Below are 27957 nucleotides of genomic sequence, written 5' to 3'. Positions count from 1 at the left end.
GAGGGGCTGAGCCTCTTACTGCTGAGGAAGCTGGACCTGCCGCTTATCCCCTGAATGACAACAAGGCCACTCCTGGTTTTCTAAAGACCTCCCTCTTCTCACTTGTGCAGTGGTACTTAAGAAGTGATTAAAAATAAGCTTCTTTGTAATACCAAACCCAACCAAGCCAAACATAAACCAAAAAAAAAAGAAGAAATCTCTTTAAAAACTGAACTTAATTGATGAGTTTGGGCATTAAGAGTTCTCAACATTTAGCTTATTTAGTTATAGTTTGCTGCACATGGACAGGCAATTATGTAATATATAATTTTGGAGGTTTGAGAAGGTAGCAGAATGAAGTTTTTACGACTCGCAAGGGTCTACTGAAATTTATAAATGTATATGACGCTTTAGAAAACAGGACATTATGCGGTGACAGAAGCTTCTCGATGTCTCACCAGTTGCTGAGACACTGTCTCTTTTGGAACCCCAAGTGATCTCACAACTAAATAGAACAATCTTCATTTTAAAATCCCAACTGCCCATTCACTCACAAATATTTATGTTGTGCCAGATGTTATGCTGGGTGTTGGAGAAGCAAAGATAAGCATAGTCTGAGGTTCTCAAATCTGGTAGGAGATACAGGAAGGTTGTTGAGTAATTTCAGCAGAATGGCAGGCATCCTAATCAAGGGTAGTTGCTGCAGGACCTTGATATCAGTAGGAGCAGCTCTGCAGCCAGGCAGATGGCCCTGTGCATTAGGGAGTCAGAAGTACCCCATGTGCTAGAGGGTTGGAGAAGAGCAGGAGAAGGGTCCAAAAAAGTCGATACAGCTGGTCACCAAAGGTCTTGGGTCATGCTGAGGAGTTTGGACTTCATTCTGGTGGCAGTGAGGATTCATCGAAAGAATTTAAGCTGAGGTATGATGCTATCAGATAAGAGTTTTAGATGACTGGCAGCTGTGCAGAGAATGGATAAGAGGGATGATAGAGGGAAGGTGGGCATACCTATTTGGGTGCTATGCTGAGGTTGATACAAGAGCACCCTAAATCAATGTGTAGTTGGGATGTACGGCAAGAGAAGTCATTGACATCAGACAGCGTGACTGTTGAGTTGGAACAAAGACAATTAAAGATGGAAGCTTGAAGACCATGCAGGAGCTAGTGGAGAGGAGCTGTTAGAGAGAGACAGAGAGACGTCCATTTCTCTGTCCCTATCAAGGCCCAGCCCTTGTAATGTTTTCATTAGTTCTTTGGGAGTTGTTCTGTTAAAACCTTCTGGAAACCTAAATGGAATTCCTCCTCTACACCTTTGTTTTTGTCCCATGCTTTGTCCATTTTCTTAATTATTAGTGAATTGAACATTGAGAATCCTTAGGAAACTGCTTCCCTGAAAACGGAATTGTCTGATCTTCATAGAACACTGTGGGTCAGCCTCCAAGACTTGATCTCCACAATGAGATGTGGGGAACGCCCTGTGTGAATTTCAGTTCTCAGCCTAGCTCGGGACTGAGTCGTCTCAAAAGTGAGTCATCTGCTCTGAAACAAATGCATCTGCCAGATATTTGGAAAGGTTCCATTACTGCTGTGCTCAATAAGTCATGGCAAAGTTACCAGACTTGTCTAACAGTAATTTTAATACTGCCCTGGATACAAAACACTTAATGTACAGACAAATGCAACCAAGGGGGCATTTCCAGCAGATATCAAAGGGACCTAACTCCACAGACACGTGAGCAACCTGCGGTTTGGTTCAGGCCTAGAGACGAAAGGAAGGAGGTGTTGAGAGCCATCTTTCTAATAGGAGTAGTTGAAAATTCGAGATAACTTTAGAACATTGAAGTAGACCCTGTCCGCTTGGCCCAGCTGAGCATAATAAAAATTCAACCCAGGGCTCACTTGTTTGGTGAGGGAAATGGGCCAGGCTGAGGGATGCCAGTCTGAAGAGCTCAGTCTTACCTAGACCACCTGGGCTTTGAGCCCTGGCCCCCTTCTACTCCCACTCCAAGGTTGCCTTCTCCTGGAACATCCAAGTACTATTTGTCTGACAAATACATCAAGCCCTCAAAGGTTTGAAGGGATAGTTCTAAGTAAATTATAACGCAAAAATAAACACAAGTACAGGATGCTTTATATGGAATTACAAACAGGGGAGGCACTGACTGCTAAGCAAAGATAGTCCCTGTTTTAGCCTAAGGGTAGATTGGAGTTGACCAGACTCTGCGGCCTGGTGGGCTTCTCTGTCCCGCAGGTCATCACAGTGGGCCGCGGGCCTCATTTGACTTTAGGCGGTCCCCAGGCTTCAGGGCCCATTTTAGAGGTAAGACACTGGGTACTTAGGAAATTTCCTTTCACTACTCCATTCTGCAACCATGTACCTACTGACCAGTTACCTCCTCTTGAAGAGAACCTTCTTTACTTCTTCTGACTCAGGGTCTCAGCTGGTGCACTGTGCCCTCGCCTTTCCTCGGAGTTGTTCTGCTTACGACATCCAAGAAGCCGTCTCTTCCTGTTGCAAAGCCCGCACTCCCTTCTGGGCTGCCCTGGATGTTTGTTTTTCTGCCTGAGGGAGGACACTCCCAGCCCTGTGCTCCTTTGAACAGGAGAGATGGGGAGACTCTCTGGCAGATCCATGCAGCTGGCTCAGGTTGCAGCCCACCCACCTCTCTGGGATGTTGTCTCTAGCTCATTGTTCATATAGTCCCAGAGGAAGGGTGGGCCTTTTGTTTCAGTCTCTTAATTAGAATCCTACAAAATATGGTATTTTAAACACCCATATGGATATATATACTTCCCACTAGGAATTAAGAAAGTTGTTTTGTTATAATTTAATGCCCATTGTAAAGTGGTTAATAAAAAAATTCAGTATCATATGAGTTGAGAGGGTTAGAAAAATAAAGAAATGATGACATAAAAGCATTTCTTTGTTAATACTCACGCCTGTATTTATTTAAGTCTACGTAGTGAATCTTCCCTCCTTTTAATCCAACAATTCCTTTCATTAAAAAAAAATAAGTGGGGCAATACGACTATAAATCAAAGCAAATACAGTATTCATCTTTATTCTGGACGTCTTTTATGTTTTAGTTTCTCACAAAGCATTTCTTAGCATTCAGATAAACCATGTGAGAGAGAAAGAGACATAGAATTCTATGTTCACAGAACTGTGGAATTTTTAAACTACAAAGGAAACCTGGAGATCCTAGAGAACTCTTTATTTTATGGATGTAGAAAGTTGAAACTTTCCCCCAAGATTACACAACTAATGAGAGGCAGAGCTGCCAGTTTTCCTGGCTCTCAGTTCAAACCTCTCTCCAACATTGCTTCTCAAATTCCTCCATAGGAAGTTTAATTAAATTATTCGGGTTACATTTCTTGTGGTTTGAAACATGAGCTGCTCAGTATCCCAGCTTCAGTGGGGTCAAGGTACTGTGTTAGCTGGCTCTGATGGAGAGAAGACAGAGCCCTGGCCAGGTGGGGGTCAGGAATTTTGTTAGTAGAGAGGGATTCCAAGTTGAAGCTGAAGAAACAGGGTCCAAGCTGACCATCAGGGAGCAGTGAGTGATGAAGAAGAGGGGCAGGAAATGCCAGGAAGCCCCAGGGTTGGCCCCAGATGAGGAGACATGGTACTACCTTTAGGTAGCCCGCAGCTGTGCCTCCCTGGGCTAAGCATCCCACGTTCCAGATATGATTCATAGGCATTCAAGTGACCCCAGTTTTTGGAGGGAATAATTTCAACCAAGAGAAAAAAAGAAGTTTTTAAAATAAAGAAGAATCTAGTTGAAATGTGTCATTCCAAAATAGACTCGGAGGTAGTTGTAAATTTTACTTTTCATATTCTGGTCTAGTGGGACAACTCTGCACTTCTTCAACTCATTTGATTAAAAAAAAAGTCCCATAAAGATTGACGTGGGGCTCTCAGGTGTCATGCATCATTATATAAGCCCTTTATGAGAGAATGTCACCCTTTTCTCTTCCTTTAGCAGTCCTATTTCCCTTTTCAATTACTCTGTAATTTTGTGGAACTCCTCATAAGATTCCTGTGCATGGTTGGCCAAGATAATTAAGGATTTCTGTGTGTCAAAGACTACCAGTATTTAACCTAAGTAATAGTACTGACCAAAAATAATTTAGACTATTGTAATAGCTACAAGAGCACTTTTATTCTTAAATTGTGTTTTGTGCGGAGATTTATGTCCCAATTGTTGTCTGAGATGCTAGCTATGTTTAGATTTAATTTTCAGATCTTAACGCACTTCATAGTGTTAAATGTTTTTCCCCTCCCCCTTGCAAAGCTACTAAGCTTTCTAAGTAGAATGGAAATAATTTATTTCCAAACATAGGAGTAGAACTGATATTCTTTGTCCACCTTGATGCTGATTTATATGAAGTGGATACAGACTCATCTTTTAGCAGGAGTATGATTTTAACTTATAGAAAAGTAGAAAAGAGTACTACAACCATGAAACAGAAAATTAAGCTTGTTTTTGAGAAGGGCTTTAGTGTTCATTGAATATAAATCTCTTGGTATTGATTTGGACTCTGTTATAAGCCAAATAAATAAAACTGCAGAAAATTAATGTGAATTGATTTGGCATACAGTAGACTATTACCTGAATGTGACTTTTATTATATAAAATCTATGGAGAAATTAAAATAGAGCATTTACTTATGCTATAGTCTTCCCTTGTCAATTTCCATAATGGACCAGAGAACTTTTTGTAATAATAGAAAAAAACCTTATGTGCAAGTAATAGATGATTATTGGTAGGTTCCTGTTTCTACTTCCATTGACTACTTTATTCATTCATTCTTGAAACATTTACTGAGAACTTAGCATAGACATACAAATAGAAAGATACATCTCCTGCCCTCAAAGGAATCCACAATCTAGTAGGGGAAAGAAGGACATGTGCCTTATGTGCAGAAGACTTATAGATAATGGAGTCAGAGATTGACGAGCTGTCAGACAGGGCCTCATGGAGCGTGGTTTATAAGGTCACCAGGGTCTAGAGTCAGATCTCAGCTTTAGAAGTCCAGAGACTGGGTTTGGTCAATATGACCAGAGTTATTTGGGCTCAAGGGAACTGACTTCTCGCAGCCAACCCCAGAGGAGAACAAATTAATATATATTAATATAACCAATTAATAATTTGCATTGAGAACTAAAATTAACAGGCAGGGCCGGCCCGGTGGAGTAGCGGTTGGGTTCGCACGCTCCGCTTCAGCGGCCTGGGGTTCGCTGGTTTGGATCCTGGGTGCAGACCTGCGCACAGCTCATCAAGCCATGCTGAGGCGGTGTCCCACATGGAGCAACTAGAAGGATGTACAACTGTGACATACAACTATCTACTGGGGCTTTGGGGAGAAAAAGGGAAAAGAGGAGGAAGATTGGCAACAGATGTTAGCTCAGGGCCAATCTTCCTCAAAAAAAAAAATAAAATTAATAGGCAGATCAGGGTACGTTCATTGGCTGTGTGCTCTCTCTAATTAGGAAGGTCTAAATGGGAATCACGTTATAAACAAGTGGGTTGGTGAAGCTGAACTCAGAGCAAAGGCAATGAGTGGGAAGACCTTGGCATCTGGTGGCATCAAGTGGTGACTCCTTATTTTTGCCAAGTCCACTAGGCAGCCTGATGGATCCCAGCCTTTTCTTTAAAATAGTGATAAAGACACTGGCAAAATTGCTCCGGTCATGCAAGCCCTGTTCTGTCTGTTCGCCTATTCCTTCACCAGATGAATTAAAACCATTGACTAGGCTATAGGTTGGTCAAGTTTTAGTGTTTTTCAATTCAAGTTTAATTAGAGTTCTGGGCAGTTTTTCCTTTGACATAGGATATACTTTTAGTTCCAGGACTTAGTGGATTTGTTTCTTTTGTGCGTACAAAGAGCTATTCTCTGTTATGTCTTGATTTTGCTCTTTTAACTTTCCAAGGGTAAGCTTATCTCAAGTTTCTCTTCCTTTTGTACTGAATACAACTTATACTCATCCTATACAATTTAGCTTAAGTGCCTTTGCCTTGGTGCACATCCTCTTGATGTCCTCTTCTCCTCCCTGTTGGATTTAAACTCCCCTACACTTTCCTCGCATACCAGCCTGTGCTTCTGTGCTCTTTTCTCTCACACCTTTCTGTAGTACTTTTCACACTCTAATAATTTATTTCCTCATTTTCCTCTCTCATCAGACTGTAAGCTCTATAAGAAAAGCAACTATTTTATTGAACTTTTTGTCTCCAACTGCTAGTTCACTGTCTGGTAGGGACCCAGTAAAGGGAGGGAGAGATGAAGTGATGTTTATGCTGAGCCCTTAAATGATCAGTAGAATGTTTTTTGGGAAGAGAAGCCACTGAAGGCTACTTTCAAGGTCTGACAGACGTGTTTCTCTCTCTTGCCTGACCATTCTTGGGACATTCACTGAGTATAAGGATGAGTGTGGAAACCAGATTTCAGCTTAGTTTTTCCCTTCAGTGCTTCTGTCCTAACGCTATACTGTGATTAGTGTTTGAAAGACATTTTCATGAAAATGGCAGTATTCTCCAGTACTTTAATTAGGAGATATTCCTAGTCCCTTATAGTCATGTTATAGTTATCTATTGCTGAGTAACAAATCACCCCAAAGCCTAGCAAGACAATAATTTGTTTTTTCTCATAATTCTGAAATCTTGTTGAGGCTAAGCTGGGTAGTTCTTCTGCTTTATTTGGTGTCTGCAGGGACTGGAATGTTCAAGATGACTTCTTCACTCACATTGTGGTACCTCAACCAGAATGGCTAGAATTAATTGGGGGCTGGTGGAGTGTCTTTCTATATATGACCTCTCCACATGGCTAGCTTGGCCTTCCTCACAGCATGGTGGTCTCAAGGTAGTAGAACTTTTTATGTGGTGGTTGTCTTCCAAGAAGGGAGAAGCAGAGGCTGCCAGTTCTCCTAAAGGCTAGGTTTGGAACTGTAAAAGCGTCACTTTCACCTCACTTGATTGGTCAAAGGTACCCCAGATTCAAGGGGAGGGAAAATAGACGTCACCGTTTGGTGTGAGGAACAGCAAGCATATATAGGGAAGGATAGAAGGCCTCTATCTAAAAGAGATTATCTAACACAAATCCGATATTATGTACAACAATAAATAGACATAAAAAGAGCATTTAAGTTAGATATGTACTGAAGAAGCATGACTAATTTAAGTGACTGGTTTTAAATAAATGCATTAAGTTTATTTGGATGAAGTCTCTAGGGGAAAAAAAGAGTTCTGTCTGGTCAGAAAACTAAGCTTTGTCAAAATCAAAGTTAGGACTTGATCAGTAATGAACTCAAACCTAGTACTCTGGTATTGGTGGGTGGTAATAAACACATGGATCATTGGTTTAATTATGCCCAGCATTTCTTATTTGTTAAAAGTAAAATATCTCTTTAATGGTTAACGTTGCTTTAAAAAAAAAAAAGAGCATAATGGCACTTTGATCCACGAGAATAAAAAAGATCTATTTTATTTTATTTTTCTTATCTTAAAGGGGTGTTTGTAAAAGTGTCACATAAGTAAAGTTTCTTGAGTTGGTAATTCCACTGGGAAAACTTTGTAGTAAATTTTCTTTCTTCCTAGTACTGTGATGGGAAATGGGCTGGAAATGACCCTAATAATCCTCTATTTCTTGACCTGAGCCATTTCCTGAACATTTCAAAAATATAATAATTAGTTTAAAAAATCTTGATAGACCCAAATAAATCAAGATAAGGACGCAGTAAGTGGGGATACAGAGTGTATCCTTCTTTGAAGCACACACAATTTCTTAAATAATTTCCCTTTGCTGATATTATACTTGATTCTTAACAGTTTGACAATCTCTTATAATTGATGTGTTACTTTGAAGCTTTTCGAGTAGATTTTACCTCTTTAGTGCTTACTGTCACATATCTTTATGGCATTTCATGGAAACAGGTGTGTAAGAAGGGTCACCATTTGTCTGTGATATTCACAAAGAAACCAAGCCCCAGGGTCTTGAAAGCCCTCCCAGAGGCTGAATGAATTCATAATTCATCTGTGAAGGACTTTGGTGGAGAACAGAGTTCCTTCCTTCCCTTCCTTTAGAAAAAGGGAGCCTTGCTCTAAAACTAAGATTTAAGATTACTTTCAAAGACGGACACAGGACAAGAAAAGAGTAAATATAGGTGAAGCAGACACAACATAGAAATTATGGGCAGCAAATAAAATTAAGTTATACACAAAACATATGCTCTGGAGTTCTCCATCTGTGCTGGAGAAGGAGGGATCACAGATTTGACCACCCAAAGCTTCCTCCAACCAAAGGAAGAAGAGAAACAGCTGAGACAGATGCTGGACAATCCCAACTTAGTAATTAGCCTGAAGAACCAACAGGGTAGATTCAGTTAGCAAAATGTTTTCATGTATGATCTGTTAATAGTGTCCAAGGATTACGGTCCGTGGGAGAAAAAGCCTAGAACATTCCTTTCTGAAGCCTGGGGCTCAGTTTCCTCATATTGACACTACAATCCCTTCCAAACAATATTAATTCAGGTGGATGTGCTGCTGCCTAAAGTCGTGAGGCATTTTATTATTTAAAATAAGCATTTAAGCCTCATGAAACAAAATCAATTATAATGTTCATAGGAGGGGAGATAGCGTTCACACTTCATAGATGCACTCAACAAATATTGATTCAGGACGTTCTGCATGTCTCGTTACCTTGCTCTTAGGCACTGGGGATGTGACAGTGAACAAGAATGGATGTAAAAGGTAATTAAAAGATGGTTGGTGGTAATGATTGTACAGCAATGTGAATGTACTTAATGCCAGTACACTTAAAAATGGTTAAAATGATAAATTTTATGATATGTTGATTTTACCACAATAAAAAAAAAGGCATTTAAGGCAAATAAAAGGCAATATAGTAGGACTAGGTCAAACACTTGGGGTGGGAGAGTGTTAGGGACTCTGAAAGGGGCCTCTATCCTGCCTAGGAGGAGCAGAAGGGCTCCCTGGAGGTGTCATTGGACCCCTGATCCAGAAGGAAGCTGGAGCCTTTGCCCTGCACAGCTTTAGAACTCTAGGGTGCCACATGGGATCTATGGTGTGTGACGTAAGGAAGAAGGAGGAAGTTACACCGGCTGGTAGAGACTGAGGTGACTGTGTCCATGCTAGGCCCTGCTGCATTCGGAGGCTGGTGCCTTTCCATCTTCGCTTAACCAAGTCCTTCCCTCGTGCTTTCCTTCACAGACAGCCATTCTGAGACGGCAGGGTCGATACAGATGCTCAACAGTTCCTGCAAAGGCACATGAGGAAGCGCAGAGCTTATTTGTTACAGAGGTAATGTGTTTTTTTGCATTAATTTACATGTTATTTAAAAGTCATGTTTTCTCTAACACTCGTCCTCTTTTCTTTAAATTTCAGTGATATTTTCAAGATAGTGTCAGAGAGGTGATTTTTATGATGGAAGTTAAAATAGAATAACACAAGGTTTTCAGAGTCTGAAACTTGGACAGAAATGTCAACAGGGGTCATTCCTGATGACAAAACAAGAATTCTACAGAACTTATCTCACAGGCGCAGAATAAGGGGAAACTTGTAAATGAACTTGCTGCACATCTCTGGCAGAGGCTTTGTGATTGATATTGTTTCAGTGGAGATTCAGCACACATGCTTATATATTTGTTTACTTCACTTGTATGTTTACACTTGCAACTTATTTCCAAGACTAGTTCAGTATTCATGGAGTGCCAGGTGATAATGAGCAGAGCCTGACTATCTCTGATCAATGTATGGTTATTATTACTTTTGTTTGATCAGACAAATAACGATTGACTTGTTAAGCAAGAAAGAGAAAGTATTGCATTTAGATTCCTTGTTTTTTTTTCTTGGGGTGTTTGTTTTTTCCTCCAGATGCTTTTAGATGGGATGAACTAATTAAGTGTTTTAATTTTGTTTCTTGATGTTCTCCTTCATTTAAAAATAATGGATTCTTATCCCCATTTTTCTTGTTGATATTTAGATGATAAGTATGCCTGTCAATAAATTTGCCCACTACAAGGAAGCCATGCTTTTATAAGTGAAGACCAATTAAAATAACAATAGTTTCCATTGATTTTTTTTTTGAAAAAGTAAATATGTATTTAAAATTTGTAAAGTGTGTTCTCTTATCCTTGTGAAAAGGTAACTTCTTACCTCCTTTGCTACTATATTAGTAAAATTAATTTCAGACAAATATGCCAGGTATGTTTATAAGTCTTAAATGTTTATCTTAAAGCAGGATGTAGGCAAACTGTGACTGACCCACAGGTAAAACCTGACCTGCAGCCTGTTTTTGTAAATAAAGTTTTATTGTAGCAGAGCCACACCCATTCATTTACATATTGCCTATGACTACTTTCACATTACAACTCAGAGTGGTTGCAACAGAGACAATGTGACCCTCAAAACTGTTCTATCTGGCCTTTTGCAGAAAAATTTGTTGACCCCTGTTTTAAAGCGTGTAGCAAAATGATTACTAATTCAAGTCCCCAATTGATTAAAAAATATGGTTTTTGAGGAGCAACTCTCCATTATGTTCTTTAATTGCTGCAGGTTGAGCAATAACAACTTCATTCTATGCTGCTGGAACCAACATAACTAAACCTCTTGGGACCCTTCCACTAGGGCGGAGTGGAACAACACTTCCTCTCCATCCTCTGGTCCAGAGGAGAATGACCTAATAGCTTTTTTTTTTTAAAACAACTTCAAAAACCTTTCAGTATAACTTCAAAATATTATTGAATTTCGCGAGTTTAAAAGGTCAGTCATGAAATCAGTCAGTCAGATCCCTGTCTTTTTAGAGATACAAGTTCTCTGGATACTGATGTCTGAATAAACCCCTTATGTCCTAGACTTTCTACATCCCCAGAGGGGTGGGGGTTGCTTGCCTTATTCTGTGCTTCTTCCTTGGAAATGAGCTGGTGCTTGCCATGTGGACAGTCAGCAATGGCTTATTAAATGAATGAATCTCTAGCTGCTTAACCTGGTTAACTATATTTTTTGCAGTTCCTTATAATTTAAACATTATAATTATCTTTCTTACCCTTTTTTGCCTAAGATATTAAAAATTTGGGCATTCAGATGTTCTGTTCATAAATGCACTGATTATGTATATCTATACTTATTTATTTTTTAATTGGGAAGGTTCATTTTATACCTTGGAATGGTTGTAACATACTGCAATAGACTTTGGTGGTACAACTTTAGTTGCAGTGTTTGATGAAATACCATGAGAGCTCATGAGAGCTGCTGCTGTCTCTGAGTTGGCCTCCAGAACAAAGAATAGGGGCATGTCCGCAAGACTGTATCATGCATAGTCAAACTTGACTTAGCTATACTAATGAACCTAGGAACATATAGTGGGAAAATCCAAACCTTTGAATATTTCTGAAATCATACTAGTTTTGGAATGTAATTTTGAGTGTGGATGACTGACGTTCTAAATGTGAAAATGCTTTGAAAATTTTCCAAAAAGCATTTACAAGAGTAAAATTGTATTTAAAAATATTTGTAACTACATAGCAAAGAAATTGAAAAGTTGTTCAGCTCCCACATCTGACTCCATTCTTAACCTTCTCTGCTATTTATTCCACCTCTCAGAATGATAATATAAAAAACTTACATTACTTTCCCTTCACAACTGTGCCAATAAAGTGCTTAGCATGGAGCCTGGCACAAGAGAAGCACTTGCTGTTATTTTCATGACTTGGAGGTAGAGGGGAGTTTGGTTCAGAAGGCCTTCAGATTTAGGCTGTGAAATAGATAAAAAAAATGTTGGCAATATAAACGATGAAGTGGAGTAAGCAAAACAGAGATTTTGTTCATGATATTAGTTATGGCTAAAGTCAAGTAAACTATGTAAGACATAAATACCTTTATCTGCCTGTCTTTTCACTTATTCATTCCTTTTTTTGCCATACCAAAGTCGACATATGTGTCATTGAGAGGTGACTATACAAAAGATCATGTGAACAAAGCTGATGGTAACTGAATCAAACGCTTCACCTATTGATTTTGACTCATTCGTATTTGAAGATTTGATGGATTCGGCCTTATATTCTTATACACACCACTCAATGACTCCTCCTGGATAGATGAATCAAAGATACCATGCTGGGGGCCAGCCAGGTGGTGCAAGCGGTTGGGTGCGCGCCCTCTGCTGCGGTGGCCCGGGGTTCGCCAGGTCGGATCCTGGGCGTGCACCGATGCACTGCTTGGCAAGCTATGCTCTGGCGGCATCCCATATAAATTAGAGGAAGATGGGCACGGATGTTAGCCCAGGGCCAGTCTTCCTCAGCAAAAAAAGAGGAGGATTGGCAGATGTTAGCACAGGGCTGATCTTCTTCACCAAAAAAAAAAAAAAGGCACCATGCTGGTCTGTTGAGTCTGTCAAATAGCGAAGTAGTTTATATATTAGCAGTCTGTGTAGGTTAGCGTCACCATAGAATCCTTGACAATGGGATGCTCCTTACTTTGTACATTCTGTACACACAGGCATGTGCATACACAATGAAGATGTCATGGTGCCACTATAATTGGAGTCTAAATCTTTCCTCCTAATACCTCACTCTATCCCTTATAACTAGAAGGAAAAACTGAGGGCAAATTTATATAAAATTGACCACCAGAGCCAGTTGTAATATAAGTAAATACCTAAACGTAAAAAGTGTCTTTCGATTCACACTTTCCATTCACTTTCATGTTTTAGGAGAGGCCACATGACTTCTTAAGAACCAAGTACTTTTAAGTCAGAAACAGTACGTTGTTACATAAATGCAGCAAGATGAGGTGAAGTTTGTCTCCTTATAAAATCTGCTCTCAGATCGTGAATCATGGTGACTTAAAGTGACCCCTCTCCCAAGGGTAATGTTTCAGTGGTTTGTAAGCTTCATAGGAGCCTCTGATGGTGGAATTTCAGGCATGAGAATGTTGAGGAGAAAGCATTTTTTTCATGTTTGTATGGGTGTGCATTCATGAACTTTCCCAAATGTTTGCTCAAAGTCATCACATATCTTTTTTCTTTTCCTCGTATACTTTCTTTTTTTTTGAATTCCCTCCCCCTAATAGTGCATCAAAACCTATAACTCTGACTGGCATCTTGTCAACTATAAATATGAAGATTACTCAGGAGAGTTCCGGCAGCTTCCAAAGTGAGTAAATGGTCAGACCGCTCAAGGTGGGGTTAGACACATAGGGAGACTTTGTCGTTGAAATGCTTAAGGAGGTATGTAACTTTATGTGCAATCAGAGAAACTGGAGAAAATATTTCTAAATGGTTTGTGTGTATATGCGGTAGCTGTTGTTTACAGGGCATTTGATAATAGGACCCAAGCCTAGTACTCTGGAATTTGTAGGTGGTAATAAACACATGGATGGTTTAATTATGTCCAGTGATTGTTTTCAGGGTACTCCTGAAAAGGTAGAATTTTTTCAGTGAGAAATATAAAACAAAGAAAATGTAAGTATATTGAAATATGCTGCACTGTGTTTTATCTTAAAAAGAATATTTTGAAGAGACATAAAAAGCATTTTATATGGAATAAATTTTATATTTGAAAAAAGTAAATTTAGGGGCCGGCCTGGTGGCCTAGCGGTTAAGTTCACGCGCTCTGCTTTGGCAGCCTGGGGTTCGTGGGTTAAGATCCTGGGTGTGGACCAACGCACTGCTTGTCAAGCATGGCAGTGACCCATATAAAGTAGAGGAAGATGGGCACGGATGTTAGCCCAGGGCCGATCTTCCTCAGCAAAAAGAGGAGGATTGGCAATGGATGTTAGCTCAGGGCTAATCCTCCTCACAAAAAAAAAAAAGTAAATTTAGGGCCCAGTGGCGTAGCAGTTAAGTTCGAGCTCTCTCCTTTGGTGGCCTGGGGTTCGCCCCTTCAGATCCTACTCACCACTCATCCAGCCATGCTGAGGTGGCATCCCACATAGAAGACCTGCAACTCTACGACTATGATACACAAGTATGTGCTGGGGCTTTGGGGAGAAAAAAGAAAAAGAGGAAGACTGGCCACAGATGTTAGCACGGGGCCAATCTTCCTCAAAAGAAAAAAAAAATCTAAAAAAAAAGAAGTAAATCAAAAACAAGCATTTTCCCAGACAAATTTCTTTACCTCTTTTAAAGGATTAACTCGTTCTAGAATTCACCAAAATCAAATGTGTTTAGATTGATCAGTGGTGGTTAAAGTGAATCAGGCATAGATAGGTCTTACTTTGAGAGGATATCTGTTATAAAATAGTACATCCTGAAATGATGCAGTTGGCAAATTTAAGGATAATTCATTATGAAAATTGAAAGCCAATAACAATGAATTGTGTTTCAAAAGTAATCATCGCCAGTGAAAATTTTACTTAAGACTCTATTAATATATTTTTCTTTGTATTTGATGTATCTGTGAGTTTGAACTGTTTATACTATTCTCAATGGACCTAGCTATTTGTTTTTCCTATTTGTGTGGTTCAGCCACTCCTTAAGAGTGTTCAGCCAACTTCCCAACTGCATCTTTTTAAACCTCAGCCGAGAACACTCCCTTCTAGCATTATCTTCTCCAGATGGGTATGCTCCTTAGTTCTATATTTACCCAATACTCATTTGGGGATTTTTGAATTCTTTCCATTTGATTGGATTGACCTGTCTTCACTGATAGTCTTGGTCATACTATTCTCATGACTAAAAGAGAGTGGACTGTGAGATATAGGGTACTTAATGTATGATACACTTTTACTCCTTTGGTAGATTTTACCTTTTGGCTTTAATAAGGGTTTCCAATTGTGTGATGAGAAAAGGAGGGGGGATTGTCAGTGATTAAGAACATAGATTCTGTAGTCTGCCTGTGTCATCTACTTACTCTGCCCTCTGTTAGCCTCAGTTTCCACATCTATTAAATGGTCTTAGCACCAGTTTCCACCATCTAAAGGACTAAAGGAGATAACATATGTGAAGTACACAGCACAGTGCCTAGCTCATAATAACTGTTTAATAAATGCTGGCCACTATTGTTATTGTCATGTTTTTGTCAGTAATGCCATCATCTAAGATTATGGTTCCCAGTCACTTTAAATGCAGTGACCCGATTTTCCATTTTATTTCATAAACTTCATATTAAAAGTTAATCTACCAAATCTTTATTTGTTAATCCACTTTCCCATTTTTAATATACCTATCTAACTCCCGACAAGCTCTGCCATCTTTTCTACAGAGCTTTTGGGAACTGTCTAACTCTTGGATCACCTACTTTGGAAAGAAATAGCATTGTTTTTATTCTTTATCCAAGTCGACCAGCTTTGGATTTGTTATATGCTGGCTCTTCTTTTTTTTTAATGAGGAAGGTCAGCCCTGAGCTAACATCCATGCTAATCCTCCTCTTTTTGCTGAGGAAGACCGGCTCTGAGCTAACATCTATTGCCAATCCTCCTCCTTTTTTTTTTTTCCCCCAAAGCCCCAGTAGATAGTTGTATGTCATAGTTGCACATCCTTCTAGTTGCTGTATGTGGGACGCGGCCTCAGCATGGCCGGACAAGCGGTGCATCGGTGCGCGCCCGGGATCCGAACCCCGGGCCGCCAGTAGCGGAGCACGCGCACCTAACTGCTAAGCCACGGGGCCGGCCCATATGCTGGCTCTTCTGATGGGGGAAGAAATGCATTCTCTCTTCATGGATTAGGTACTCATAAAACAAGTTTCTTTCTTCTTTTTAAAGCAAAGTGGCCAAGTTGGATAAACTTCCAGTTCATGTCTATGAAGTTGATGAGGAAGTCGACAAAGACGAGGTAGGATGATCAATTGCAGATTTAAAAATTGATTTATTTTACAGACTTAGAAGATTAATTAGAAAATTACCAACATTTAGCCAAAACAGGAATTGGAATGCTTTTTGAAACAGGGGAAGAATTTTTTTAAAATGTATTATTTGATTGATTGAAATAAGATCTCTGTTTCAACTTCACTGCTTAGCATTGCATGTTCTGGTCCTGTTTATTTGTTCTGAGATCATTTTCAAAGGCCTGGATAAGAAATGGCTGCATTGTTAAAAGATATCAAGATTACTTAGACCTTAAATTTAGATTGTTTTCAACAGGATATCTTAAAACAAACTGGCAGCCAGTAGATTTTAAATGGCTGTTTCTTTAGTGAGTGCTTTGAGTGAAGTACGTAGTAGCCAGAAGCTCTGACTTGAACAAGCTCACTTCCCCTACTATTGGAGAAATGATTAAATGATTATGGCTAAAGAAGTACACTAAGAGAGCAGGGCATTAAGGTGGCTATGTCCACTGAGCAAGGGAAACCTAATAAAAAATTTAGTGCTGCTCATGTCTGCATGTCTCACTATCCCCAACTCAATATGGATACCTTGCTGTGAGTTGAGAGGTTTTTTCCTTTTTTTTTTTTTTTTAGTTGTCAGCTAAGACATAACATTAGTCACTTAAGAATGTTAACAATGTCCATGATAGCAAATTATTTTAGAAACCCCCTTTAAAATAATTCTGGGAAGAGTTATATGGTCATTCAAGATGAAAAACAAGATATTAAAAACTTGGTGCTGGTTAATAGTAAGAAGAGGATCAATTGAAAGAATGCATGTAAGGGCACACAATAAACTGTAAAACCCTGTTATTATTGCTAATAATAACAACAATAAAACCACCAATGTTAATATTGAGATGGTATAAAACAAAGCATAAGATGGGTCTTTCTGCAATTGTCTCCTTGATTACAAAAATAAAGATCATAATCAGAGACTAGTCTTAGGAGGTGTGAACTGGGTAACCTGATACTGTGTGGCCCTCTCTTCCCACAGTACCTGCTGAAGTGTATATCGGGCACAGCCTTAGAGGGGCAAAGGAGTCACAAGGGAGCAATTTTAGAGAGGATGGAAGGGGTCTGGGTCAGGGTGTGGTGGAAGACTTGCCAGATTGTGTATTTGTGTGTGTATATATTTAATATGTCTGTTTATTATATTACAAATTTGTGCCTAATATATACCTATATTTTTAGCAGCAGCTGGCAGCTCTGTGCCCACTTCCTTAAACCCAGATCTCAGAGCTTGGGGTCAGAACTTGAAGAAGGACGTTTCTTTACTTTTCTAGCTGTTTCCCTTCACATGTCTAACTTTCCTTCTGTGCTTCATGCCTGTTGTGTTCTTGCCTCTCTTGCCTTCTCTCCTGTTGCCCCATCACTTTATCTCTCCTTTCTCTATTGCCTCACATTTCTTTCCTTTTTTTATTCACCTTTCCCTGAACTAAGCCTCTGGGAAGTGTTCCAGGAATTTGCTTTTGTCCTTCAACTATAGGGGAGTGTAATTTGAAAACATTTTTCATGAAACCAGACGAGACCTTACTACTTGAGTGGTCAAGTATGGTATGTACTTTCTGTGGCTCATTAAACACTTAAAAATAAAAATTTGGACTGGAACTAGCTTTGTCTTTTAATGGAGTAGGGTTTTCAGAAATTTAGGCTTGTCCCTCTCTTTTACTACTAAGTGGACTCTAAAGTAACTTGTAGGTGTTAGTGTCAGATGGTTACTCCAGTAAAGGGGCACGGGACAACCTGGCACCAATTGAATGGTTTTCCCATTGACAAGACTCACAGCAGGTAACATAGATAATATTGGGAGATTGATTGTGGTGTTTTCCTTCTCTCATAGGATGCTGCCTCCCTTGGCTCTCAGAAGGGTGGCATCACCAAGCATGGCTGGCTATACAAAGGCAACATGAACAGTGCAATAAGTGTGACCATGAGGGTAAGGAGGCCCATCACCCTGCTTTCCCCTCTGATTAAACCCTTTTTGCTATAGGTCTTAGAAATAATGCTGAAGATGAATGGGTGTGCTGTTGTTCCTGACAAAAGTGACATTGTCTGGGTAGTAAGATGCCTCCGTGGTCGTCACCTCCCATTAGCACAAACCCTTCCACCCATATCCCCTCGTCACCCTCTGACCACCAACGTTGAGAGATCATCACTGGGCTGGTGTGAAGACACAATTGCTGACACAGTCTTTCTTCTCTATATTAACTACAAAAATGATACTTGGTACCTGACAGAACATCACTGAGGAGCTAAACCTAAGAAGTTTTGTGGAGGTCTACTGCAACAAAGTCAAGTAAAGCAAAAATTGAGGACTAAAAAGAAAATGGTTACACTGGGAGAGGGTTGCAAAGAAAAAGGTAAAACTAGTGTAAAAAGCCACTCACAAGGGAAGTATGACTAGAGAAAGACCAGAGTTAATACAGAGAAAAGAAACAATGGAAGGGAGGTAGGATGGACAAGAAGATAAAAATCAAATCAGGGGAAATGCTGACTGTTGTAATCTTGAAGCTGGAAAATCATTCAGTGTCACAAGGCAGAGAATAGTTCCTACTCTGTGTGAGCAAGAAACTGGGGATTTGAGAAAGTTTCCATCCTCTGTGCTGCATCCCAAACTGGAACTCACTGCACTGCTTTTGGGTGGTTACGTAAAATCTCAAATTCTGTGGGTAAGAAAAATGACCCATGGATATTAAGTGAACCACCTCCTCAGAATTGAAATGCAGTGAAATTATTAGATGTGATGGAGAGTCTTAACTCACCCAGTTACCTGGGGCATTGGCTGGAATTAGATTTGTTCTGGAGAGAACTGAAATGGTTTTTAAATATGTGCTTAGTTATGAGTTAGAGATTGTGACTTTTCATTTTGAAACAACAGCTGTGTATTTTTCTCTCAGTCCTTTAAAAGACGGTTTTTCCACCTGATTCAACTTGGTGATGGATCCTACAATTTGAATTTTTATAAAGATGAAAAGATCTCGAAAGAACCAAAAGGATCGATATTTCTGGATTCCTGTATGGGTGTGGTTCAGGTAAATATGAAAAGAATTTTATCATCAAGTTTTCTTATTTGTAAAAGTACCATCTGTGAATTAGCCAATTTAAGCAAATACTTCAAAAATGGCATTATCTGTGGTAGAAATATAATAGCTGACTTTAAAATGAGTAAAGCCTTATATTTCATCATTTTAGAAGATGGCAGGTATAACATAGAGGCAGAATTATGTCATAGTAGGCATGAGTGCTCTGGCACATGAGTTCTTGTTTTTAAAACCTGATTTAGCCACTTTTTAGCTATGTGACCTTGGACCAGCTATTACCTGAAGTTTCTTCGTTTGCAAAATTCAGATAATGATAATGTTTCGTTAATAGGATAAATGAGAGTGTTGGATGAGTTAACTTGGAAATATGTAGAACAATTCTTAGCATCTCAGTGATGACTTTTACCACCACCATCATAGTACCAGTGGCAGAGTAGTATATTGGTCAAGAGATTGAGTTTAAGATCCAGACTGAGTTGAAATCCCTGCTTTACTGCTTACCAGCTGTGTAACTTGGAGATATTTTTTAACCTCTCTGTGCCTCAGTTTCCTCATTTGATAAATAGGAATAATGATAGTACTGAATATGTTTACTGAGAGGAGTAATTAATACATGTGAAGAGCTTAGACTAGTATTGGTACATAGTAAGCTTTCAGCCAATATTAGGTATTTTTGTTATCATAGTGCTACTGCAGTTGTAGAGTTATTCTTTAAAATTATTTTTAATTATACATAATACATGCATGTATACATATTATAAAAAATCAGACAATACAGATAATGTGGAAGTCCATGTTGACCCCCATCACTCCCTTTCCCAAAGAGCTGCTGTTACCAGTTAGGTGTGTGTCTTTCCATACTTTACAGAATTGTCTTTGAAAACAAGTTGCTAGTTTCCCCGTCTGTCTGTCTGTCCATCTATCCACCCACCCATTCACCTACTCCCTTGCCATTTTCCAAGAAGATCTAAAGCAGCAACTTACAAGGATACATAAAACACAGGATAGCGTAAATTTGAAGTGGATTTTAAAGCAGAAAAGTGAACAAGGAGTCAGGGTAGGGAGGAGATGAAGTGGAATTAAGCTAAGAAAAAAGCATATGTTTTAAAGTCCTAACACCTGCTTTGGGTGGGTGAGAAACAGCTCCACGCTTTCTAGCTTGGAAACTCGTTCAGTTACACAGTGCACATGGATGCAGACAATCCAATTAGTCAGAAGCTGCCCAAGTAATTTCAGAATGAAGATCATTCAGGCATTTCTCTTGGGGGCCCTCATACAGAGGGCACTGTGTGATTAATGAAAATCTCCCCGGCAACTCCTCACAATAGATAGAGTCACCGTTATCAGAGAATTCTCCCTTAAAATGATTCAGTGTTGGCTGATGACATCGTCCCGAAGCTCAGTGCTATAAGATAGGTTGTTCTGTGCGGCCAATGTGATTAAGGTTAGACACACAGCTCTCTGGTTTGACCCCCACGTAGTCACATGTTTACTTAAAATTAAATTGCTTTTTCTTCCAAGTAATACATTCATCTCGTTAAAGAGTCAGACTGTGGAAAGACAGCACTACAGGCACATTCCTGCCTGTGTCACCCCCACCTCACCCACTCCCCTGAAATGATCATTTTCAATTCTTTTCACTATTTTTTCTAGGATTTGCCTCCATATTGCTAGATTAGGAGTGATTGCTGCTCTTTATTCATCAATTGTGGACATTATTTGATAAGTAGATGGGATTTTAGCCCCTCAACCCTGCTTCCTGCTCTAATCTGGACTAATTGCTTTCTCAGCCTCTGCATAGCCACCATGTTGGAAATTCCCTTTTCCTTCCTTCCTGTGTCAGATTCTATTTCCAGGATCCTGTGTCTTCTTTCTCATTTTAATTTCTTATTTTGGAGAAGCACGTTCTCTAGGAGCTTCCTGAGAAACCAGGTGTAAGATGTTAATTTTTTGAGAGCATATCTGCAAATATCTTTCTTTTGGCATTTATACTTGGTTGATAGTTTGGCTGGATGTAGAAATCCAAGGTGAAATTTACTGTAGAATTTGAAGACATTTTGTTATCTTTTAGATGCTAGTGTTTTAGAGTCTGATGTTATTCCTTATTCTTCTTGATCTTCTTTTTATCTCTGGTGACCTGAATTTAGTTTATTGTGTCTTGATTTGATTTTTTTGGTAAACTTTTTTGTTAAGGCATAATTTACACGTAAAAAATGTACATATAATGAATGTGTGACTGAATTTTTGCTAAGTTTGGATCTTTTTTTATCTCTGAGTTTTCATTCTGGAAACTCTGTCCTGCATGTTCAGGCCACCGTGGTCTTCCTGAACTCTGGTCAGGAGTTGCTCTTCAACTCAGCGAGCCTGCAGGACTCTGAGTTCCTCTTCCTGTGCCACCATCCAGATATTGCCTCCAGGCAGAAAGCTGAGGTGATGGTAGGGCTCACCTCATTTATATCAGGGATCACAGGCCTGCCTCACCTTTTGTCAAATATCTAAAAACAGTTTCATCTATTTTGTCCAATTTTCTTGTAATTATGATGAAAGAGTAAGTCCAGACCCTGTTAAATTCATCATGACCAGAACTGGAAGTTAGGGGTTCAAACTCAGATGTCTGCAGGGACCAAGCAGGTAAAATAAGTGAACGAAGAGGCCTGAGTGTAAAGCGATAGGGAATACTGGGGACTGTGACAAACTGGAGCACAGGTGGTCCTATTTAAAGTGGTCAGCTGCTTCTCAGCTGTAGCTGATGCTGTGGGTGGAACTACCAGCTCAGGATTGCCAGATCATCTGGTTTTTCAAGAAAGCCAAAAATTCAAAAGTTAGTTAAATCTGGAGAGTTTTAATTATTGGTAACTAATTAAAAAAAAAAAAAAGGTACTGTGCAGGACCAAAAAAAAAAAAAATGATGGAATACATGAAGGTGTATTTGGGTCCTAGATCAAGACTATAGCATGATGTAACGTTCACTGAAAATTATTGTTGCATCAACAGCCAATAGACACATGTATGTCTCTCAGCTAGTAACCCAACCTCAGCTGTAAGCTGCCGCGATAGAAACCAAATTATATCAAAGTATTATTCACAGTGTAAAGTAAAAAGTACCAGAGAGAATTATCAATGACAGTGAGTTAACTTCTTGTGTGGGATTCCGAAGTAGGAGTTTCATTTGTATTCTTAAGTTGAGAGACCTTTTAAGTTACTTTTTAGTTGAATTTTCTGGCATTGACCTTAAAAAAAAAGTTTAAAGCAAAACAAAATACATTTGACAACCTCATTTTGAAAGTGGGAAGTAATTACTTTTGTTTTGTAAGGGTTTTGTTGCCTGTCTTCGGCACAGTGTGAGGATGATTCATAAGTACAGCATCCCTGCTATCATTTTGTCTCTGGAATGCGTTTCAGAATCTAAGGTTCTGACTTTAATGGATGTCTCTTCCTTCATATTTTTTTTGCAGATGTGGCTGATGATGTTTAACACTTAATGAATTATATCTAAGACTTCAAAAATTTAAAATAATTTGTTTTTTTCAAGTCTGTTTGTAAGCTAAGCACCAAAATTTTTGGTTTTTTTTTTTTTTTATTACTTTTGGACATTGTAAAAAAAAAAATTAGTTGATTAATGCTGTGGATTCAAAGACATGCCTAAGCTAAAATTTTTAGATAGACCTGAGAGAAATCCAGTTTAGACTCTTAAGGCCTAAAAGTATTTTAGAACCTTGAAGTTGATTACACTTATGTTGCAGATAAGGAAACTCAGGCTTAGAAAGAGGACTAACTTAGATTCAAGGCTGAATGTTTCCCCCACTTTTAACTTTTTATTTTCACAATCGTGAGTATCTGAGGAGTGTGGGAGAGAGAAAACTCATTTCATATCCAGCCTCTTGACACCTCTGATTCCTGCTTTGAAGTGAAGTTTAAGTGAGGTCGAAGGTGGCAATTTCGGAGCCCACAGCGGCCGGTCTGTGCACAGTAGTTTGTGTGGCTTTCCTGGGAGTGGCATTCTCCCTCCTGTTTCTGAGAACTGGCCTTCGAAGAACAAAGAGTTGCCTTGGGAGGGTCGCCCTGACCCTGAGACCTACCCTGAGGAGCCCTCTCAGGGACTGCAGCTAACCAGCTAGCATTTTAAGGGGGGAGAGCAGAGCTCTCCCCTACATAGGTTGGCGGCAGCTTGTGATATAATGTTCTGGGGGTGAATTTGCTTACCAGAGGACGTTTGGTAGTATCTGGAGACATGTTCTGATCTTTACAGCTAGGGGTGTACTACTGTCATCTATTGGGTAAGGCCAGGGATGCTGCTAAACATGCTACAAAGCACAGAACAGCATCCACAACGGTTATTAGCCCCAAATGTCAGTAGTGCCGAGGTTGAGAAACCCTGGTCTAGGGCACGTTCATCCTCCATCATTTAATGCACATGGACTACTGTTTTTGTACTGTCAGGCAGATACCCTATCACAGGCATAAAAACCTGAGACATGAGGGAAGGCTGTAGACATGGTGTCCACATACCTTTTGGAACTCATAAATGATGAGAAAGTTCCAGACAAGAAAGTCAAACATGTTGCTAGATAATGGTTTTCTTTTTAAAATGTGATATCACACAACTTCATTAAAAAAATAGCTAGAGGAATTGAAAATTTTCAATGAAATTTCATTCATTCAACAAATATTTTTTCAAGAGCCTATTATGTGCCAGACAGTGCTCTAGAAATGGGGATGTAGCACTGAACAGAAGAAATCTCTGCCCTGAGGAGCTTCCCTTCCATTTGAGGGGACAGACAACAAGTAAGATAAATACATAAAATATGTAATGTGTCAGATGGGAAAATAAAGCTATGGAGAAAATAAAGTAGGGAAGGTGGATAATGATGGGGCTATATGGGGGAGGGGCTTGCATTTTTTAAATAGCGTGGCCCAAAATGCCAAGGAGATAGCACCCATCAGCAAATAATAAAGAAAGTTTTTCTTAAAGGCGTTCCAGTTCTTTTAAAATGTGTCTCTTTACTCTTTTTCTATTTCAGAACAACAAAGTCAGGCGTTTTGCTTTTGAGCTCAAGATGCAAGACAAAAGTAGTTATCTTTTGGCAGCAGACAGTGAAGTGGAAATGGAAGAATGGATCACAACTCTAAACAAGATTCTCCAACTCAACTTTGAAGCTGCAATGCAAGAAAAGCGAAATGGAGACTCTCATGAAGGTCAGTAGGCCTAGCTTTCTCCAGGTACACGCATACTCTGTGGGTGTCTTTAATTTTGCCAGAGAGTATAGGAAGTAGATATGTATGTTGCACAGGTACATGAGAGGTGGGGCAGATGTGAGCTCTTTACAGATAGCCTGTCAGCAAAGATTCTGTCACATTAAAATTTACTACCCTGACATTTTTGTTAAGGAAGTCGTGTAATGGGAAGAACCACAGCTTTGGGGGCGGAGAAGAAGACCGAGTTGAAGCAATTCCATTTTTCAGCTGTGAGACCTTGGGCAAGCTACTTACATTTTCTGAGCCTCGGTTTACTCACCTGTAAATTGGGAATAAAGATGGAACTTGCTGGTCGATGGGAAGATTAAATAAGATAATGTATTTCAAGGATCTGGCATAGAGTCAGCACTTAAAATATTATTTATAGTTGTTATTGTTATCATTAATCATATCCTTTGGAATTTTCAAGACAAATTTAGGATGGGCCGAAGCCTCAGATTAAATTGGTGGGAAAAATCTCGCTGTGTTCATGTTTGACAATTCATGTTTTATTTCAAGACCTTAAACAGGTAATTCTGAACTCTAGCTGTGCCTTAGAAGTACCTGGAAACTTTTTAAAAAATACTCTTTCCTTTGTCCCACCAGATATTCTGATTTAGTTGGCATGGGGTGGCAACTGGGCAGGCCTGACTTTTAGTGGGTCTGATGAGTGTGGCCATGTGGGCTGATGTTCATAGCTAGTATCAGTTCTAATTAGACAGCATCCATGCTATATCAGCCATTAAATGTTAGCTCTCACCACTGGGCCTGAGTATCAGTAACTTTTAAAACCTCCAAAGTGTTTCTAATGGGCATCCAGAGTTGAAAACCACTGCATCTGGGGGGCACGTAAGAGAAACGACCTTCCCCCTCCAGTTTTAAATAAAATACGTTCAATTATGAGTGACTAAGGTATCTGTTTTGCTATTTTAGATGATGAACAAAGCAAATTGGAAGGTTCTGGTTCCGGTTTAGATAGCTATCTGCCTGAACTTGCCAAGGTAATATCATCTTAAATCTTCTGCTCTTCATGGAATGATACTGAAATATTTCTCATTTCATGAATTTGTCCAGGATGGAACCTGTTGAAATGATGAACAATTATGTTGTAGTAAATCATTATAATGATGTTGTAGTTATTGCTCTCTATTTTCTGACCTGAATATGAAATGAGGTGAAATACGTTACTGACCTGCAACCTCAACCAGAGACAACCACTATTATGAGTTTTCTGAGATTCCTTCTACTTAATTTTTGTACCTTTGCTAGTAGATCCATCATAATGATATATATGGTGTTATTTTGTATGTTTAAAAATATTATATAAATGCTAATGTATTGTTCTGCACTTGGTTTTGTTTTTTAATTCATCTTTGTTTTTGAGATCCATCCAAGTTGGTGTATATATATCTAGTTCATCCCTTTTATTGCATTGTGTAAGCATTTTATTTTAGCTGTTCTATTATTTCCAATTTTTTCTATTACAAACAATGTGACAATGAATATCCTTGTACTTGTCTCCTTGTGTGCCTCTATGAATGATTCTTTTTTAAATGAGAGAAATATCTTTGTCTTCCCTGGCCCTTTATATTCTTACTCTGTTATTGCCTTTCTGTTCTTTTTGCGAATGCAGTGAAATAGAGACTTCACACACCCACATCTTAAAGCCTGTAATAGAAAACATGGTTTATCTATATACGATTATAAATAGACTAGCATTCAGCATTGACCTTTACTTTAAGACAACATGGCTGTTCTAAAATATAAATCTCCCTCCCTGGCTAGGACTTTAGAGTATTGTTTTTCTTCAGGATTTGACTGTTACCACAGTATCTTTTTAGCACCTGCCTATTAAAGCTAATTTTAGTGCCACCATTGTAACTTCCTCCTAGTCTGGGGAGAGTTTTGGCTTGTGTGTTTGCATTTTTGTGTTGTGAACTTCTGTGTATCATATTATGCATCGAGATTTGCTTTTTTCTTTCTGGATATTTGGGGGTTCATAATTTCTCAAAGCAAAATGTTTGAACGTGTTTTGTTTATAGAAGCAGATAATATATGCAGTGCAATGGAGAATTTAGAAAGTAACTTTCTACACTTACTGGGTGAACATAATGGATATCTAGGAGAAGACTCATATTATTTGAGCCTAATGTTGATTAATTAGAAATCTATACTTTTTCCTGTGAAGACAAATAGGAGTTGTGCCCTCCTTTCTTCTCTCGCTGCCTACCACTGCCTGGCCAGCATAATTCTGTATTCCTTGATCCTAAGACTAGGGAGATTAAAAAAAACACAAACGTATATATATATATAATATATTTTAAAAATATGTATGTAACTTTTTTAGAGCTATTTTCAAACTGTGGGTAACAACCAAGTTAGCTGAAGCTATTTTAGTTGATAAAATCAATTTAATTGGTTTTAACCCCCATTTTTACTTACTTTTGGTTTTGTTTTAGTTTTTTATTCTTTTTTTATTGAAGTAGAACTTACATAGAGTAAAATTCCTAGCACTAATTGTAGAGCTTGATGGATTTCACATTTATTCAGCACATAACCACCACCCAGATCAATATATAGAACATTTCCAGCAGACTGCCTTGTACCCCCCTCCTAGCTGATACCCCTATTATTTTTACCTCTACCTCATTGTAGATTAGTTATGACTGTTCTAGACCTTCCTATAAATGGAATCATACAGTATGTACTCTTTGTGTCAGGCTTCTTGAGCTCAACATTACGTGACCTTGATTTTTTAAAAAAATAAACGGAATAGAATTGAATAGAGAATATTAAAGTACATTGCCCTTAATAATGATAGGTATTATTTAAAAAAAAAAATATATATATATATATAGTGTGTGTGTATGTGTGTGTGTCTGTATTGGGTTGTGATGTAAACCTAATTCTTACTGTGGATCATGGCCAAAGCCTGAAAAATGTAGCATTATAAGGGGCTTAACTGTTGTTTTCTTCCCCAAGCTCTCAAGTATTTTAAAAACATTTTTATTCATAAATAAAAATATTTTAGAAAAAGACATAATTTTTCAAATCTTCAAAGGGAAAAAGAAAAAGAATAAAGCAAATTAAGATATATTGTCATTCACTCAGCATACTGCCATCACACTTGTAGGGGGCAGGTGTCTTGTTGGCTTACTCAGTCCTGTGCAGTGTGAGGGGCCCAGGCACCTACTGTGCCTGGCTCTCAGCCCCTTCACAATCCAGGGCCCCAAGCATGAGTGTGGTTTTGGCTCTTTATAACCCCCTACAGTATATCTGAGGTGGGGATCATTTGTGCCTGTTAAGAAAGCAGGGAAGTTGACTGATAACTGGTCATCCTATCTTTGGAAGGAAGAGATTCCATTGTTGCAGAAGCTGAAATTGAAGTAGAGAGTGGGAGGGGGAGGGGGAGAGGAGGCTGGAGGCACAGAGCTGTGCAAGGAGGGGAGTTTAGTCAGGGGATGAAGAGGTAGAGAGGTCAGTACTAGGGAAAAAAGGTATAAGAAAGGGTCCAGAGGGAGATCAGGCCACAGTTAAGTAAGACTGCAGAGAAAGGGCTAGAACAATGGGGGCAGGCAGAAGGTGGTTGAAGGTGTAATTTAATGGCCGGCTTCTCTCTGGTCAACTCCCCTTTCTGCTTCATTCATCCTGTTTCCCCGGCTTTTGTTTTCCACTGTGACCTGAGACATAACCAAACAGGAAATGAGCGACAGGAAAGTTGTTTTAGTACAAAAATAAGCGATGTTTCATTCTGGAATATAATGGAGGGGCACTTTACATATGGTAGGGGTGATATGGATTTAGGTTTTCAGAATATTTTGTGTATTCTTGGCCCTTATGTTGTTTGTACATTTAGTACTGAACATCTTTATTGTTGGGGATG

At 39.1% G+C, this 27957-nt stretch overlaps 1 protein-coding gene across 6 annotated transcripts in view; it reads left to right on the top strand.

The window, feature by feature from the left end:
* Positions 1 to 27957, top strand: part of DOCK9 (dedicator of cytokinesis 9) — a 282353-nt gene that overhangs the window by 138151 nt on the left and 116245 nt on the right. For all 6 annotated transcript variants that reach the window (XM_058548414.1, XM_058548411.1, XM_058548416.1 and 3 more), the window contains exons 3-9: positions 9206 to 9295; positions 13064 to 13146; positions 15695 to 15764; positions 17639 to 17734; positions 18696 to 18830; positions 23861 to 24035; positions 25008 to 25075. In XM_058548414.1, the coding sequence (XP_058404397.1) occupies positions 9206 to 9295; positions 13064 to 13146; positions 15695 to 15764; positions 17639 to 17734; positions 18696 to 18830; positions 23861 to 24035; positions 25008 to 25075 (717 nt within the window). The remainder of the gene's footprint in view (positions 1 to 9205; positions 9296 to 13063; positions 13147 to 15694; positions 15765 to 17638; positions 17735 to 18695; positions 18831 to 23860; positions 24036 to 25007; positions 25076 to 27957) is intronic.

This window comes from Diceros bicornis, chromosome 9 (assembly GCF_020826845.1).
Source record: "Diceros bicornis minor isolate mBicDic1 chromosome 9, mDicBic1.mat.cur, whole genome shotgun sequence".
Classification (NCBI taxonomy): domain Eukaryota; kingdom Metazoa; phylum Chordata; class Mammalia; order Perissodactyla; family Rhinocerotidae; genus Diceros; species Diceros bicornis.
Note: the sequence above shows the minus strand (reverse complement) of the source record. Positions and strands in the feature narration are given on the sequence as shown.